Source organism: Anarhichas minor, unplaced genomic scaffold, assembly GCF_050575085.1.
Source record: "Anarhichas minor isolate MPS153535 unplaced genomic scaffold, ASM5057508v1 ptg000004l, whole genome shotgun sequence".
Lineage (NCBI taxonomy): Eukaryota > Metazoa > Chordata > Actinopteri > Perciformes > Anarhichadidae > Anarhichas > Anarhichas minor.
In genome coordinates, this window is record NW_027466450.1 from 16951519 (window position 1) to 16968048 (window position 16530).

The following is a 16530-nucleotide window of genomic DNA, read 5'->3' on the forward strand; positions in this document are numbered from 1 at the left end:
AAATGTTTAGTTCAGATTCACTAAAGTCAAACTATCAAACACACTAACTGATGCAGGCAGCAGGAGATAAAATCACTGTTTATGTGAACGGAGTCTGGTGGAAGTTCAGTTCCGTCAGAAAGAGCTTTTTTTATAGAAGCTGTACATGTGTGAGCCATATTTAAAGGTTCATATCTGCAGGAAGAACACGTGGGTTTGGGGTTTAAGAGCAACAGCCAGGAAAGTCTGATCAGGCTGCTCTTCATCCCAGCTGACAATCAGCACCAAACAGACTAAAGAGTTCAAATATCTCAACTACTTTAAGGTTAATTAAACTAATTGTGGAGAATAAAATGAGGGACGTAGGATAACAACGAGTTAACTTTGCAGCCTGCTGGGCTCATGTCCAATAACTTTTACTTCTTTTACTGGTTTCAAACCAACTCCTGAGAGAAACATCTGGCTCTTCATCCGTCAAACGCTTTAACACGTTATAAATAGAATCAATTCAAGTCAATTCAGTTCTGAGCACAGAACACCAGATACATTTAAGATATTAGAATTGTAAACTCAGTGTTCATCATTTCATCTGTGTGTGTGTGTGTGTGTGTGTGTGTGTGTGTGTGTGTGTGTGTGTGTGTGTGTGTGTGTGTGTGTGTGTGCCACATGAAAACTGATCATTTGAACACAGATGTGCTGATGTGAGTTAAAGTGCTTCTGATGACGCTCAGGTTTGGTTTTGGTTGTTAAAGAGACATGTTGTCTGTTCCACGTCCAGAAATGATCCGACTGGACCCGAGTTCAACAACCCTTAAAGTACTTTGTTAAAGTAGTACTAGTACTACAGTACATGTATCTGTGCAGTACAAGTATGTGTGTTTAGTTGTATGCATGTGTTCATATTTTATTTAGATTGTTTGATTAGTTAAGATATTTTATATCAAAATCTCTTTAGCACAAAAGTACAAAAATAAGCAAAAATAAATCATCGACAAAATGTTGCTGAACCCTTAAAATAAATTAAAAGTCCTCATTTAAAACATTAAGTTCACTTAAGAAACTAGGAAAACCCATAATTACAAAAGTATTGTTAATAAGAATATTCTTTGTGCAAAATTTTAATGAAAAAGGAAATTTCGTTAATTACAAAATCAAGTGAAAGGCTCATGACTGAAGCAAAATCCTTTATTATTGTTTTTTTAATTCCTCGGTTACAAATTTAAGTCAATTTACAAAGTACAGAAATGTGTTGAATTCTTATGATATAAGCAAAATCCTTAACTATATAAAAAATGGTAAATTCATTGATTGCAACATTAATTATATTCATGAAGTACATAAATAAGCAAAATTCTGATGAAATAAGATCCTTCATTAAAAATGAGGCAAAATGCTGATTTAAGCAAAATTCTTAATTATAGCATTCTTGTGAAATATACAAAATTCTTAATTATGACAAAACAAGCAAAATCAATAATTACAATGTTCTCATGATGTCAGCAAAATCATTAATTATAGAAAATAAGCAAAATCCTTAATTACAAAATGAAGCAAAATCATGAAGTCAAACTGAGCAAAATAGTAAAAATAAATGTTGTAGGGGCTGATGACAGCGGGATGCACTATTGTTGTGATTTGTATTATTATGATTATCTTTTAGCTAAATGTTGCTCACTACAATAAAGAGTCACGTGAACCACAAGGAGGCTAAAGTGAAGTCATGAAGCTCATTCTATGTTTTAAAGGACAAACAGCAACAGATTGTGAACATTGAGTATCGTTCTACAGAATGTAGAAGATGGAAGTCAATGGTTCATGTTTATTCTAATATCTCACACTAACATTGTTCCTGATAGTCTCTGGTTTCTGCTTGGACTCTGGTAAACCTGCTCTCAAGTCTACTTTTAAATGAAGCTTTATATCTGTGAGGTGCTTTTAAAGATTCACGTCTTCAGCAGGAACCAATGGGCTTGGAGCTGAGAGCCACAGACAGGAAGTCAGAAGGTATGGAGAGACTAACACATTGTTGAGAGTAAGACAGACAGGCTGTAATAATGTGAGATCATATTCAGCCTTCTGGTTTAAGGGAACATGCGTATCAAAGGGAGCTGGTGGTGGTTGTGTGGTAGAAATCATCTGGATGTGAGATGAGCTCCTTGGAGGAGCTACTCTGCTCCCTGAGCTCCTTCTTCTTCTTCTTCTTCTTCTTCTTCAGCTGCAGGAACACCCAGCTTATAACGAACCAGCTCAGTGTTCTTCTGTCTGCACGGCATCTGCCCCCTGTTGGCCTGCAGAGACATGACAGCACAGTCCTGTCTTCAGTTCACTAAACACAGAGCGAGAGCTTCATCTCAGTGGCTGGTCTAAACAGCAGACGTGTGTCCGTACCTTACAGTAGAAGTAAAGGGCAACGTTCAGCAACAGCAGAGCCAGCGGCAGGACGATCGCTCTGATGATCAGAGGTGTTGGATCTGAACAAACACATGGACAGTCATCACATCACACGACATCATGAGTCCAACAGCTCCCACTGACCCTGAAATCTACAATCACTGACACGTATTAACACGTTAACGACCGTCTCAGCGTTTGGTGTCCAGGATGACCCTGGTTCTCTGAGTGAGGTATCGGAGCACACCGCCCTTCTTGCTTCTGATAGGTGGAGGAACTACACTTGAAGATGGTGAGTTGGGGGCTAAGGGGTGTTATGACTGATGTGGTGGCAGTGGAGCTTTGTGATTGGTCACGTCAGAAGGTGCTTCAGTTCTCAGAGAACCAGAGTCATCCTGGTAACCAAACCTGCATGTGAACAGTCAGCTTACCTAAGACAGTGATGGAGAGCAGACGGCTCTCAGAGGAGAAGGTATGATTAAAAACATGGAGGTGATAAACACAGCTGTAGCTTCCTTGGTGGGCGGGCTCTGCAGCAGGAAACAGGAAGTGGGCAGAGTGATTGACAGCTGGCTGGGTGTAGTTGTGTGCTGAGTTGGAGGAGGTGAAGGTGAGCTGGAAGGAGCCTCCTGGGTACTGTGGCTGGATGGAGCAGCTGATGGTGAAGGTGGAGCGCCTGAGCACCGGAACCCCCTGCTGCTGGGCCTCGGAGACCCCGTACATTGAGGAGGACACGGTGATGATTGGCTGAAGCAGCAGGTCTGTAACAGAGAGATGATGACAGTTCAGGTTTACCCTCCATTGAACAAGATGGACCCTGAATAAGGACGTGATGTCAGAGGACAGACAGACAGACAGATGGACAGGTGTGTCCTCTCAGGTGGAGCTCAGCAGTCTAAGGAGGGTTTGAAGCTAGGGGTGGGAGAAAAATCGATACAGCATCGTATCGCGATATTTTGCGGGGCGATATTGTATCGATACACGGAGGCCGATCTGTATCGAAGTATCGATCTTTTATTATATAAACTTTTTTTTTTTTTAAAGATTTTTTTTTTTTTTTTGAAAAATCACATCAATTGCTTTTTCAGTCCACTAGATGGTGCTGAGTTGTTTTCTGGTGAGGTCAGCAGAGGTCCCGGGTCAGCGTGATTGGTAGGAAGTTGGTCAAAACAAAGAGAGACATCTGGCCTCACAACGGGGTTAAATCTGCCAACAGCAGCCAGACTCATGGGGAGAGTGCAGCGCATAACTGTCTCTCTGCCCTCATGTCCACGCATCACAAGTTATACTGAGTTATATAACTCTAATATCCAACTTATATAAGTTATAGTTCATATACTGAGTCCACACGTTTGCATTCAGTTAAGTTGGACTATGTAGTAATACAAACAGTTCAGTTTGTCAGGTTCATGCAACATTTATGACATTGTTGGTCAGTCTGTCTGCTTGACAATCATATTCTGCTGCAATAAAAATGATTGAAGTGAGAAGAACAGACTGAAAACTTTATCTTATTAGATAAAACATGTTGACACAGTTTTCCTTTGGGGACATGATTTGAAGTTGAAAAAAGTAATAAATCGCAATATAGGCCTATGGTATCGCAATACTCAGAATACCGCAGTATCGTGATAATATCGTATCGTGATAATATCGTATCGCGGGACCTCTGGTGATTCCCACCCCTATTTGAAGCTTCCAGAAACAAGTCCACCTCTCTACACTTCAGGATGTCGTTGTCCTGGTTAACTTTACAGTTCAGTCCAATGGAAACCCACTGACTGTCACTGTGACAGAGGAAGGAACATACTGGAAACATTGCTGTCAGAGATGATGTCACTGATGGGCTTACCTGAGCAGGTGAGATTCAATAAGAAGTAGGAGTAACCTAATGTTGCACACTCCCTCAGAGCAGATCCAGACCGAACACAGTCAGAGTAGTTCCCCCACAGAGATGTGTTTGAGGAGTCCTCTCTCTGTCCTACAGAAACAGCAGAGCCACAGTCCAGCTCTCTACAGGCAACAGCTGCGTCCTTCAGGGTCCAGTCAGAGCCATCTACTGGTCTCCAGTCTCCCTGTTTCACCTCCAGTGTTCCTGCACAGCGACTGACTCCTCCCACCAACCTGACAGGTTCTGAACAGAAACAAGAGAGTCGTCAGTAAAGAACAAAGTGAGTTTCAGTAGAACAGAAATGAACCAGATCAAAGCTGCAGCTCCTCTTCTACCTGAGCAGGTGAGTCCAACAGCTTTGCCAGGTGAGCAGGTGTTTCTATCTGAGCCTGAGCTTCTACAGTCCAGGAGAGCAGACTCATTGCCTCCACACTGGAACTCTTTGGTCCACATTGGAGCCTCCACTTCTCCATAGAGCGCCCCCTGGAGGACTGAAGGAGCCCCACAGCCAAGCTCCCTACAGACCACCTCTGCATCCTGCTGGTCAAAGTCATCTTCACACACTGAGGACCACCACTGGTTAGACTGCTTTGACTTCACCTCCAGTCTGCCTGAGCACCGACTCGTCCCATCCACCAGCCTGACAGAGTCTGGAGAGATGATAGAAGATGAAAGAGAGAGAGAGATAAAAGACACCAGACACTAAATAACAAGATGTCATGAAACAACAATTCACATGTGCAATAAAAAACACAATAAGTAAATAATAATCAGCAATATTTATAATTATACAAAACATACTAACTATAGCAAAATACTGGTTCATCACATACAGAGCATTGAGTGAGGTTTCTAAATGGTAGAACAGAAACCAATCAATGACGTCACAGTGACTACGTCCACTTCTTATAAACGGTCTTTGGCTCTGTCCTGTTGTTGCTCGGCATGTTGGGAGTCGTGGTCACTGCTCAGTCAGTGACGAGCTGGAGAAGTTTACAACTGTCCATGTGATCAACCAGCTCGCTAAGTTAGCTCAAAACACAAATATCAAAAGATCAGAAACCTCCCAGTTTTAGTCAGACTGGGAGGAGGATTCTGTTTTACTTTACTAAACTCTGAACAGCGTCTGTCTTATCTGCAAAGTGAGCTGTGTGTGTGTGTGTGTGTGTGTGTGTGTGTGTGTGTGTGTGTGTGTGTGTGTGTGTGTGTGTGTGTGTGTGTGTGTGTGTGTGTGTGTGTGTGTGTGTGTGTGTGTGTGTGTGTGTGTGTGTGTGTGTGTGGGGGGGGCCTCGTAGGTGGTTACGGCCCACGAGATTGTAGGAAATTTGGGGTTTAGAAGTGTTTTAAGAAATTATAATAGAAGTATGTTGGAATACATAATTAGAAGTGTTTTAGAAGTGTATCTTAGTAGAATTGTAGCACCTTACTATTTGCTTGTGAAACTTGTGAAGGTTTTTGCCAAAAGTTGCAAATCCTAATCTTTATATAGAATGTTTACCAAAGAAGTGTTAAGTCATAAAAGACAGTCATTGAATGTATTAAACTGTGAAGAATAGCCAAGGGAAAGTCAGACTTCTAGACAGACATTTGCAGGTTGTGCCCGCGCGAGGGTTTTTGGAAGCCTGACGCCAGGAGGAGGCAACCGAAATTAGCCAATAGGAATTAAGATGGCCAAAAGGGGGGGATTTCAAACTGTAAGAGGAAGTGCTGGAAAGGTATTCACTCTCTTCCTACTCGGCTCTCAGCGTGGAAACATCTGTGGTTTCAGGCTGAGTCGCGAGTGAATAGCTTTTCCGCGCGGATCATATTATTATATATTTTGTTAGTAGTGTACTTCATTCTGTAATTGTATTAGCTTCAGTAGGATTAAATACTTTTAATTGTAAACCAGTTTATGGTAGATTAATTAAGAAGCAACTCTACTGTAAAATAACAGTGGAGCGTGCTCTCCGGCCTTCTCTCGGTGGGGAAGATTCAACCCTCTACAAGATTTAACAATGGTGGAGGAGAGAGAAGAGGAGAAAGATGGCGGCCATCTTGATTAGGTCATGCAATACAACACAATGGCAGCGAGGCCACGAATATATAACGGAGCAATGAGGCACACAATAGAGGCCACGCTCACACACCACGTGCACCTGAGATGAGCACAGCAGCACAGCCTGGATGTGTGAATGAGTGTGTGTACGTGTGTGTAAAAAGCTGCACGTTAATGATGACGTACTTGTAGAGCAGCTAGAAGCTCTGACACGTCAAAGAATACGTCCAACATGTCAAACTAATCTGATTGGTTGAAGACTACGACAATCAACAACATCGTCCCCATTCACTTAAACTGCAACACCTGTAAGTCTGAAGGCCTCAGGCCTCTCTTCTTACCTGGAGACAACATAGAGACGAACTCTGATTGGATAAAAGCTCCACTTAAAACAAGCTGTGCTGGAAGCAGAGCAACTGAGGAAGACAGTAGCTGTGCAATGAGATAATCTATAATACATGGAGTGTATTTATGAAAAATAATGAAATGATAAAATAATATAACTTTGTGAGTCTGTCTAGGCCAGCACAGAAGGCTTTGCTGGCCCTGACGGCCCACCACTGAGGGAACAACAGGATCAGTGAAGGAAACACGTTTAAAAGACACAACTGCTGTCAAGTAGGCTTTAACACTGTGAACTCTCCTCACATGCAGACAGAAGAGAAACATCAGGACAAAGACAGTGTGCAGCTTGACATCTATGAGGAGCAACATGAGAACATCAGAAGAGCTTTACTGAGAGATAAATAGTATCAGTGTTCCACCTGGACAGCTTTGCTGCTGAGAAAGAGATTCTCTCACTGCACATCTACATTGAGATCAAATGAAGGGAAACACCTGCATGAATGAAGAGTTATGGGACGTACTGATGAACACAAGTATCCACACCTCAGAAGATGTGCCTTGAACTAGATGAAGAAACATGTCTCCACTTCAGCAGCACCAGGTGCTGAGCCAGTAGAGTTAAACATGCAAACAAGTCACGTTTGAAAGCAGACAATGTGGAATCTAACGGTACACGAATAAGGAAGAGACAGGTGAAGCTCATGAAGGGATAGAGCCTCCTGTGATAGAGAGAGTTTTATTTTAGTGAGGGAGGGACTGGACCAAAACATATTAGACATAGATGATGTCACTGATGGGCTTACCTGAGCAGGTGAGATCCAAGATGGAGGAAGAGGAACCTGATGTTGAACACTCTCTCACAGCAGATCCAGAGTCTAAACAGTCAGAGTTGATCCACAAAAGAGATCTCTTTAAGGGCTCTTCTCTATGTCTCAGTCCTATAGAAACAGCAGAGCCACAGTCCAGCTCTCTACAGACATCAGCTGCTTCCTTCAGGGTCCAGTCAGAGCCATATACTGGTCCCCAGTCTCCTTGATGTTTCACCTCCAGTGATCCTGCACAGCGACTGGCTCCTCCCACCAACCTGACAGGTTCTGAACAGAAACAAGAGAGTCGTCAGTAAAGAACAAAGTGAGTTTCAGTAGAACAGAAATGAACCAGATCAAAGCTGCAGCTCCTCTTCTACCTGAGCAGGTGAGTCCAACAGCTTTGCCAGGTGAGCAGGTGTTTCTATCTGAGCCTGAGCTTCTACAGTCCAGGAGAGCAGACTCATGGCCTCCACACTGGAACTCTTTGGTCCACATTGGAGCCTCCACTTCTCCATAGAGCGCCCCCTGGAGGACTGAAGGAGCCCCACAGCCAAGCTCCCTACAGACCACCTCTGCATCCTGCTGGTCAAAGTCATCTTCACACACTGAGGACCACCACTGGTTAGACTGGTTAGACTTCACCTCCAGTCTGCCTGAGCACAGACTCGTCCCATCCACCAGCCTGACAGAGTCTGGAGAGATGATAGAAGATGAAAGAGAGAGAGAGATAAAAGACACCAGACACTAAATAACAAGATGTCATGAAACAACAATTCACATGTGCAATAAAAAACACAATAAGTAAATAATAATCAGCAATATTTATAATTATACAAAACATACTAACTATAGCAAAATACTGGTTCATCACATACAGAGCATTGAGTGAGGTTTCTAAATGGTAGAACAGAAACCAATCAATGACGTCACAGTGACTACGTCCACTTCTTATAAACGGTCTTTGGCTCTGTCCTGTTGTTGCTCGGCATGTTGGGAGTCGTGGTCACTGCTCATTGTCAGTGACGAGCTGGAGAAGTTTACAACTGTCCATGTGATCAACCAGCTCGCTAAGTTAGCTCAAAACACAAATATCAAAAGATCAGAAACCTCCCAGTTTTAGTCAGACTGGGAGGAGGATTCTGTTTTACTTTACTAAACTCTGAACAGCGTCTGTCTTATCTGCAAAGTGAGCAGTGTGTGTGTGTGTGTGTGTGTGTGTGTGTGTGTGTGTGTGTGTGTGTGTGTGTGTGTGTGTGTGTGGCCTCGTAGGTGGTTACGGCCCACGAGATTTAACAATGGTGGAGGAGAGAGAAGAGGAGAAAGATGGCGGCCATCTTGATTACGTCATGCAATACAACACAATGGCAGCGAGGCCACGAATATATAACGGCGCAATGAGGCACACAATAGAGGCCACGCTCACACACCACGTGCACCTGAGATGAGCACAACAGCACAGCCTGGATGTGTGAATGAGTGTGTGTACGTGTGTGTAAAAAGCTGCACGTTAATGATGACGTACTTGTAGAGCAGCTAGAAGCTCTGACACGTCAAAGAATATGTTCAACATGTCAAACTAATCTGATTGGTTGAAGACTACGACAATCAACAACATCGTCCCCATTCACTTAAACTGCAACACCTGTAAGTCTGAAGGCCTCAGGCCTCTCTTCTTACCTGGAGACAACATAGAGACGAACTCTGATTGGATAAAAGCTCCACTTAAAACAAGCTGTGCTGGAAGCAGAGCAACTGAGGAAGACAGTAGCTGTGCAATGAGATAATCTATAATACATGGAGTGTATTTATGAAAAATAATGAAATGATAAAATAATATAACTTTGTGAGTCTGTCTAGGCCAGCACAGAAGGCTTTGCTGGCCCTGACGGCCCACCACTGAGGGAACAACAGGATCAGTGAAGGAAACACGTTTAAAAGACACAACTGCTGTCAAGTAGGCTTTAACACTGTGAACTCTCCTCACATGCAGACAGAAGAGAAACATCAGGACAAAGACATTGTGCAGCTTGACATCTATGAGGAGCAACATGAGAACATCAGAAGAGCTTTACTGAGAGATAAATAGTATCAGTGTTCCACCTGGACAGCTTTGCTGCTGAGAAAGAGATTCTCTCACTGCACATCTACATTGAGATCAAATGAAGGGAAACACCTGCATGAATGAAGAGTTATGGGACGTACTGATGAACACAAGTATCCACACAGAAGATGTGCCTTGAACTAGATGAAGAAACATGTCTCCACTTCAGCAGCACCAGGTGCTGAGCCAGTAGAGTTAAACATGCAAACAAGTCACGTTTGAAAGCAGACAATGTGGAATCTAACGGTACACGAATAAGGAAGAGACAGGTGAAGCTCATGAAGGGATAGAGCCTCCTGTGATAGAGAGGGTTTTATTTTAGTGAGGGAGGGACTGGACCAAAACATATTAGACATAGATGATGTCACTGATGGGCTTACCTGAGCAGGTGAGATCAAAGATGGAGGGAGAGGAACCTGATGTTAAACAATCTCTCAGAGCAAATCCAGAGTCTAAACAGTCAGAGTTGATCAACCAAAGAGATGTCTTCAAGGGCGCCGCTCTATGTCTCAGTCTGATAGAAACAAGAGAGCCACAGTCCAGCATGCTACAGACATCAGCTACTTTCTTCAGGGTCATTTTAGAGACATCTACTGGTCTCCAGTCTCCTTGATGTTTCATCTCCAGTGTTCCTGCACAGCGACTGTCTCCTCTCACCAACCTGACAGGTGCTGAACAGAAACAAGAGAGTCGTCAGTAAAGAACAAAGTGAGTTTCAGTAGAACAGAAATGAACCAGATCAAAGCTGCAGCTCCTCTTTTACCTGAGCAGGTGAGTCCAACAGCTTTGCCAGGTGAGCAGGTGTTTCTATCTGAGCCTGAGCTTCTACAGTCCAGGAGAGCAGACTCATGGCCTCCACACTGGAACTCTTTGGTCCACATTGGAGCCTCCACTTCTCCATAGAGCGCCCCCTGGAGGACTGAAGGAGCCCCACAGTCAAGCTCCCAACAGACCACCTCTGCATCCTGCTGGTCAAAGTCATCTTCACACACTGAGGACCACCACTGGTTAGACTGCTTTGACTTCACCTCCAGTCTGCCTGAGCACCGACTCGTCCCATTCACCAGCCTGACAGAGTCTGTAGAGATGATAGAATATGAAAGAGAGAGAGAGATAAAAGACATCAGACACTAAATAACATTCTGTCTTATTTTTCTTTGAAGATCTGTGACCCAGAATATAAATGTGTTTATAAAATGATCCCTAAAATGTAAAGAGATGGGGCTGGACTCTCTCCTTCAGGAGTGTCCAGGCTGAAGGACGGTGTGGAGGTACTGACGAGCCCCCGGCTGAGCTGAGCTGCTCTAAGTTGTGTCCAGTAGGTCATTGGTGCCTGTTATGGTGGAAACCAAAGAAGCTGCTGGTGGAAACCAGTGAATAAGAAAGCTGTGGAGCTGAAGGAGGAGTCCTTTCAGGCTGGTTGGTGGTCGGCCCAGAGGACTCCTGAAGCAGCAGACATGGAGGTTCCATATATAAAGATGTCTTGGTGCATTCAGCACCTGGTTTACTGAGGCAGCAGCTCATCAGACAAGTCTGCTGCCATTCTAGCTGCTGCATGTGTGTGTGTGTGTGTGTGTGTGTGTGTGTGTCCACCTGGATACATTACTGTCATAGATGATGTCACTGATGATGTCACTGATGGGCTTACCTGAGCAGGTGAGATCCAGTAAGTGGTAGGAGTAACGTGATGCTACACAATCCTTCAGAGCAGATCCAGACTGAACACAGCGAGTGTTGATCCTCCACACAGATCTCTGTGAGGACTCCTCTCTCCGTCCTATAGAAACAGCAGAGCCACAGTCCAGCTCTCTACAGGCAACAGCTGCTACCTTAATCATCCAGTCAGAGGCATGTACTGGTCTCCAGTCTCCTTCATGTTTCATCTCCAGTGTTCCTGCACAGCGACTGACTCCTCCCACCAACCTGACAGGTTCTGAACAGAAACAAGAGAGTCGTCAGTAAAGAACAAAGTGAGTTTCAGTAGAACAGAAATGAACCAGATCAAAGCTGCAGCTCCTCTTCTACCTGAGCAGGTGAGTCCAACAGCTTTGCCAGGTGAGCAGGTGTTTCTATCTGAGCCTGAGCTTCTACAGTCCAGGAGAGCAGACTCATTGCCTCCACACTGGAACTCTTTGGTCCACATTGGAGCCTCCACTTCTCCATAGAGCGCCCCCTGGAGGACTGAAGGAGCCCCACAGCCAAGCTCCCTACAGACCACCTCTGCATCCTGCTGGTCAAAGTCATCTTCACACACTGAGGACCACCACTGGTTAGACTGCTTTGACTTCACCTCCAGTCTGCCTGAGCACCGACTCGTCCCATCCACCAGCCTGACAGAGTCTGTAGAGATGATAGAAGATGAAAGAGAGAGAGAGATAAAAGACACCAGACACTAAATAACATTCTGTCTTATTTTTCTTTGAAGATCTGTGACCCAGAATATAAATGTGTTTATAAAATGATCCCTAAAATGTAAAGCGATGGGGCTGGACTCTCTCCTTCAGGAGTGTCCAGGCTGAAGGATGGTGTGGAGATACTGACGAGCCCCCGGCTGAGCTGAGCTGCTCTAAGTTGTGTCCAGTAGGTCATTGGTGCCTGTTATGGTGGAAACCAAAGAAGCTGCTGGTGGAAACCAGTGAATAAGAAAGCTGTGGAGCTGAAGGAGGAGTCCTTTCAGGCTGGTTGGTGGTCGGCCCAGAGGACTCCTGAAGCAGCAGACATGGAGGTTCCATATATAAAGATGTCTTGGTGCATTCAGCACCTGGTTTACTGAGGCAGCAGCTCATCAGACAAGTCTGCTGCCATTCTAGCTGCTGCATGTGTGTGTGTGTGTGTGTGTGTGTGTGTGTGTGTGTGTGTGTGTGTGTGTGTGTCCACCTGGATACATTACTGTCATAGATGATGTCACTGATGATGTCACTCATGGGCTTACCTGAGCAGGTGAGATCCAGTAAGTGGTAGGAGTAACGTGATGCTACACAATCCTTCAGAGCAGATCCAGACTGAACACAGTTGTTGTTGATCCTCCACACAGATCTCACTGAGGACTCTATTCTCCGTCCTATAGAAACAGCAGAGCCACAGTCCAGCTCTCTACAGGCAACAGCTGCTACCTTAATCATCCAGTCAGAGCCAGATACTGGTCTCCAGTCTCCTTCATGTTTCACCTCCAGTGTTCCTGCACAGTGACTGACTCCTCCCACCAACCTGACATGTTCTGAACACAAACAAGAGAGTCGTCAGTAAAGAAACAAATTAAATTAATAAAAGATAAAACTTGACTGCTGGTTCTGCTTCACTGGTTCTTTATTTCTCTTTTCTTTCTCTATTCACCTGTTGATGTGTGATTTCCTTCAGCCTGGAGTCCTGGAGAAATAGACACATATTTGTCGTTTTAAGTAAATATAATAGAAATCCACAAATTTATTTTTTTGAATGTATTTGATATTTTCATCAAAACCTTATTGTGATGTTGTTACATTTATATTCAGTTAAACTTGCATTTAAAACAAGACGTGTTTTTAGACGTCTCTTCCTTTTCAGCCAATCACAGGAGAGTAGGTTAAAGGGTCATATTTGTTTCCCACCAGTGTCTGGAACACGATGCTGCTACTACTACTGATAATAACAACATGTTATATTGATTATTACCAGGCAGCACAGAGAGGGCTTAAAAGGGTTCAGCCAATCAGAGGCAGCGGGTCATGATGGTCTCTCTTGTTTTTGACCTCAGTGATGAATACATTGTGTTTCCTGTGAGTCCTTCACAATAAAAGCCCCCATTGTGATTGTCTTGTTGAGGTGTTTTAATGTGAAGCAGCAGTAAATGCTGAGTCAGCATTAGCAGTAGCTTAATGCTGCTCTGGTCCGTCTGTAGGAGAGTGAACAGGAAACAGTGAGGCTGATATCAGACTACAAACAGCCTCACTGATCACATGCTGCATCGTTTCCTGTCTATCAGTCATGAGTCTGAATCTATGGAGGACTCGACCACCAACACTATCAACACTGCACACAGAGATCATTATGGATATACATTGATCACAGAAATATTACTTTAATACAAATATAATCACTGTTTGATTAACATGTTGGGGATTTTAACTTGAATGTTAACGATGTTACAAAGTTCAGGAAACATTTTATAAACTAAGAGGAACTTTTGTGGTGTTTTATTTTAACATGGCGGCTGGTAGAGTTCATGCAGTCAACAATTAATCACTTCAATTCATTATTTTTTAAACTTTTTTATTTCATCGCAATAACCTTGAAGGACTTCACCTCACTCCATTGTCTTCACTGTTTAGTGTGTTTGAGTGTGTGTGAGAGTGTGTGTGAGAGAGAGAGTGAGTGAGTGCACGCGTGCGTGTGTGTGTTTGAGTGTTTGTATGTATGTGTGTGTGTATATATGCGTGTGTGTGTGTGTGTATGTAGGTGTGTGTGTGTGTGTGTATGTAGGTGTGTCTGTGTGTGTGTGTGTGTGTAGGTGTGTGTGTGTAGGTCTGTGTGTGTGTGTATATGTGTGTGTGCGTAGGTGTGTCTGTGTGTGTATGTGTGTGTGTATGTGTGTAGGTCTGTGTGTGTGTGTGTGTTCAGTACAGTAATATTGTAATAAAACACATCTTCTCTCAATCAGAGTCCTACCTGAGCTCCACAACAACAGCATCAGCATCAACAGGTGATCCATGACGTCCAGGTAGACCGTCTCTCTGTCCGTCTCTCTGTCCGTCTCTCTGCCCGTCTGAGTGTCTGTGTGCTGTCCTCGGTGTATATCTGCGTACAGGAAGAGGTGGAGCTTTACTGATGGTTTATCTGTCTTTAGTTTTACAGAGAAGAGTCTCTGTCACATGATCAGCTTCTTCTGTCCACCATGTTTCCAGTGTGACCAGTGGATCAGACACTTCTTCACTCTGGTGTCTTGTTCTCACTTTGGTCTGACTCCAATCTGTTGAGTTATTGTCCTGTACAGCATGTGGGCTCATGGAAGTAGTATAGAACCATAGAACTATAGAGCTAGAGAAACAGAAATATAGGAACAAGTTACATTCTCTTTGCTGTAATTTTGAGTCTCTTTGTGGTTGTTTTAAGTGTCTTCGTAGTAGTTTTAAGTGTCTTTGTGGTAGTTTTACGTCTCGTTGTGATTGTTTTAAAGCTTTGTGGTTGTTTGGAGTCTCTCTGTCGTTGCATTATGTCTCTCTGTCGTTGCATTTTGTTTCAATTTGTTGTAGTTTTGAGTCTCTTTATAGTCAATTTGTGTCTCTTTTTGTTTGTTTTTGAACTTTTTATGGTTGTTTTGAGTCTCTTTCTCGCTGCCTTTGCTTTTTTTTTTTTTTTTTAAATAGCTCCATTTAAGATGATATTTACTCTGAACTTTATCAAACCTTTTTTTCTGTGTTTCTGTGAAACTGATCATCATCAATTTCACAAGAAGCTGCGGACTGATTGCAGATCATATGATTGTTTCCATGACCACCAGCAGGCTGAGATGTTCCGATCAGATTAACGTGGTCAGCGTCTTCTTATTGTTTCCGCTACATGTTTCAACATCAGCAGAGAGTCATTCAGAGGAGACATTACAGCTGTATGTGTATATAATAATATGAATAGTTATGTTTTTAAAGTGATCAATCATTGAGTCTATAAAACACCAGTGGTGTTTAGTGCAGCACACATTGTTGAGATTGAGTCCAAGGAGACATCTTCAAATGTCTTGGTTTGTCCGACCGAGAGTCCAGAAGCCAAAGATATTCAGTGGAGTCAAACTTACACACCTGCTACAACCTCTACATCACTCCTCAGTCCAGTTATGGTCACTTCCCGTTCACTGGTTGCAAAAAAACAAGATGGCGACGGACAAAATGCCGAATTCAAGGATTGAAAGCAGCAGTCCACAAACCAATGAGTGACGTCACGACTACGTCCACTTCTTAAATACAGTCTATGGTTTCAGCCCCCCAAAGTCTTGGTCTAGATATCCTCTGGTCTTGATCATGACCTGGTCTTGATCATGACTTGGTCTCGGTTTAGGGGGTCTCGACTACAACACTAGCAGTCATGTTCCTTCATCAACATGAACACCGTCCTGCTGCCACTAGAGCACCAAATGTGGATTGATCCGCCGCTGAAAATAGTCCCCAACAGATGCACCGTTTCCTCTCGTTTGAGTAACATTTGTTTAAAACTGAAGCTTATTCTAAAAGTTTTATACACTCTGCAGATCTTACTTTGACCCGGCCTCCTTCCAACACGACTTCCTGTCTCTCGACTCTGACCCCGGGGTGTCAGCAGGCCACGCCTCCTCCTCCTCCTGCTGTCAATCATCCTCAGATATCACTTCCTGCCTCAGTGTCATGTCTGCCTGGCACCTTGTAAAGAGAAAGACACGATAGCGAGGAAGGTCAGGACACAGTGAAGAGGCCCCATGTTCATCAAAATCAGACCTCTTCTTCTATGCTCTGTGGTTTTATTTTTTGGCTTTCCCTAAAAGCTGAACTAGTTTGTAGTTCTTAATTGCAGTCTCAGTTTAGTCCTGATCCTCTATCAGACCTCCATCAGTAAACCAGACCATCAGAGAGAAGATGGTCCGTTTCTATAGAGTTAAAAATCATGCAGGTTCACCAGAAACTCCTTCAGCTCAGACTCCAGCAGAGACCGGTCCACCGTGGACAGACCCAGATCCTCCTCCCCCCCCGCTGCAGTAAGATGAGGTTTTCTAAAGAGTCTGGAGCCCCACAGGGACCAACAGAACCAGCACACAATGAAAGATCCTTGTTGCTTTAAGCTGAAGTCCTTCACTATTAAAAGCATTAGCAGCAAAAGTTTGAGAGATGATCTCAGTACATGAAAGTCAAAGGTCACGGCTCAACACACCTAGGGACAGTTCAGCCAGTTAATACTTGTATGTGTCTAACTGCTCCCTTTAATGTCCACGTCAGCATTATTACTCCAGAGAACTAAATAAGACATTATCAGAGTC

General features: G+C 43.7%; 1 protein-coding gene across 1 annotated transcript; it reads right to left on the reverse strand.

The window, feature by feature from the left end:
- Nucleotides 1–1227: 1227 nt before the first annotated feature.
- On the reverse strand, nt 1228–16387 carry LOC142970989 (scavenger receptor cysteine-rich type 1 protein M130-like). Its single transcript, XM_076111551.1, has 15 exons — nt 15779–16387; nt 14199–14327; nt 12888–12920; nt 12487–12771; nt 11580–11894; nt 11203–11487; nt 10318–10632; nt 9935–10225; nt 7831–8145; nt 7448–7738; nt 4597–4911; nt 4223–4504; nt 2802–3131; nt 2368–2450; nt 1228–2267 (listed from the first exon to the last, which is right to left on the reverse strand). Exons 1-15 carry the CDS (start codon nt 15873–15875, stop codon nt 2145–2147), a joined length of 3489 nt encoding a protein of 1162 aa, XP_075967666.1. The 5' UTR covers nt 15876–16387; the 3' UTR covers nt 1228–2144.
- Between the last annotated feature and the right edge of the window lie 143 nt (nt 16388–16530).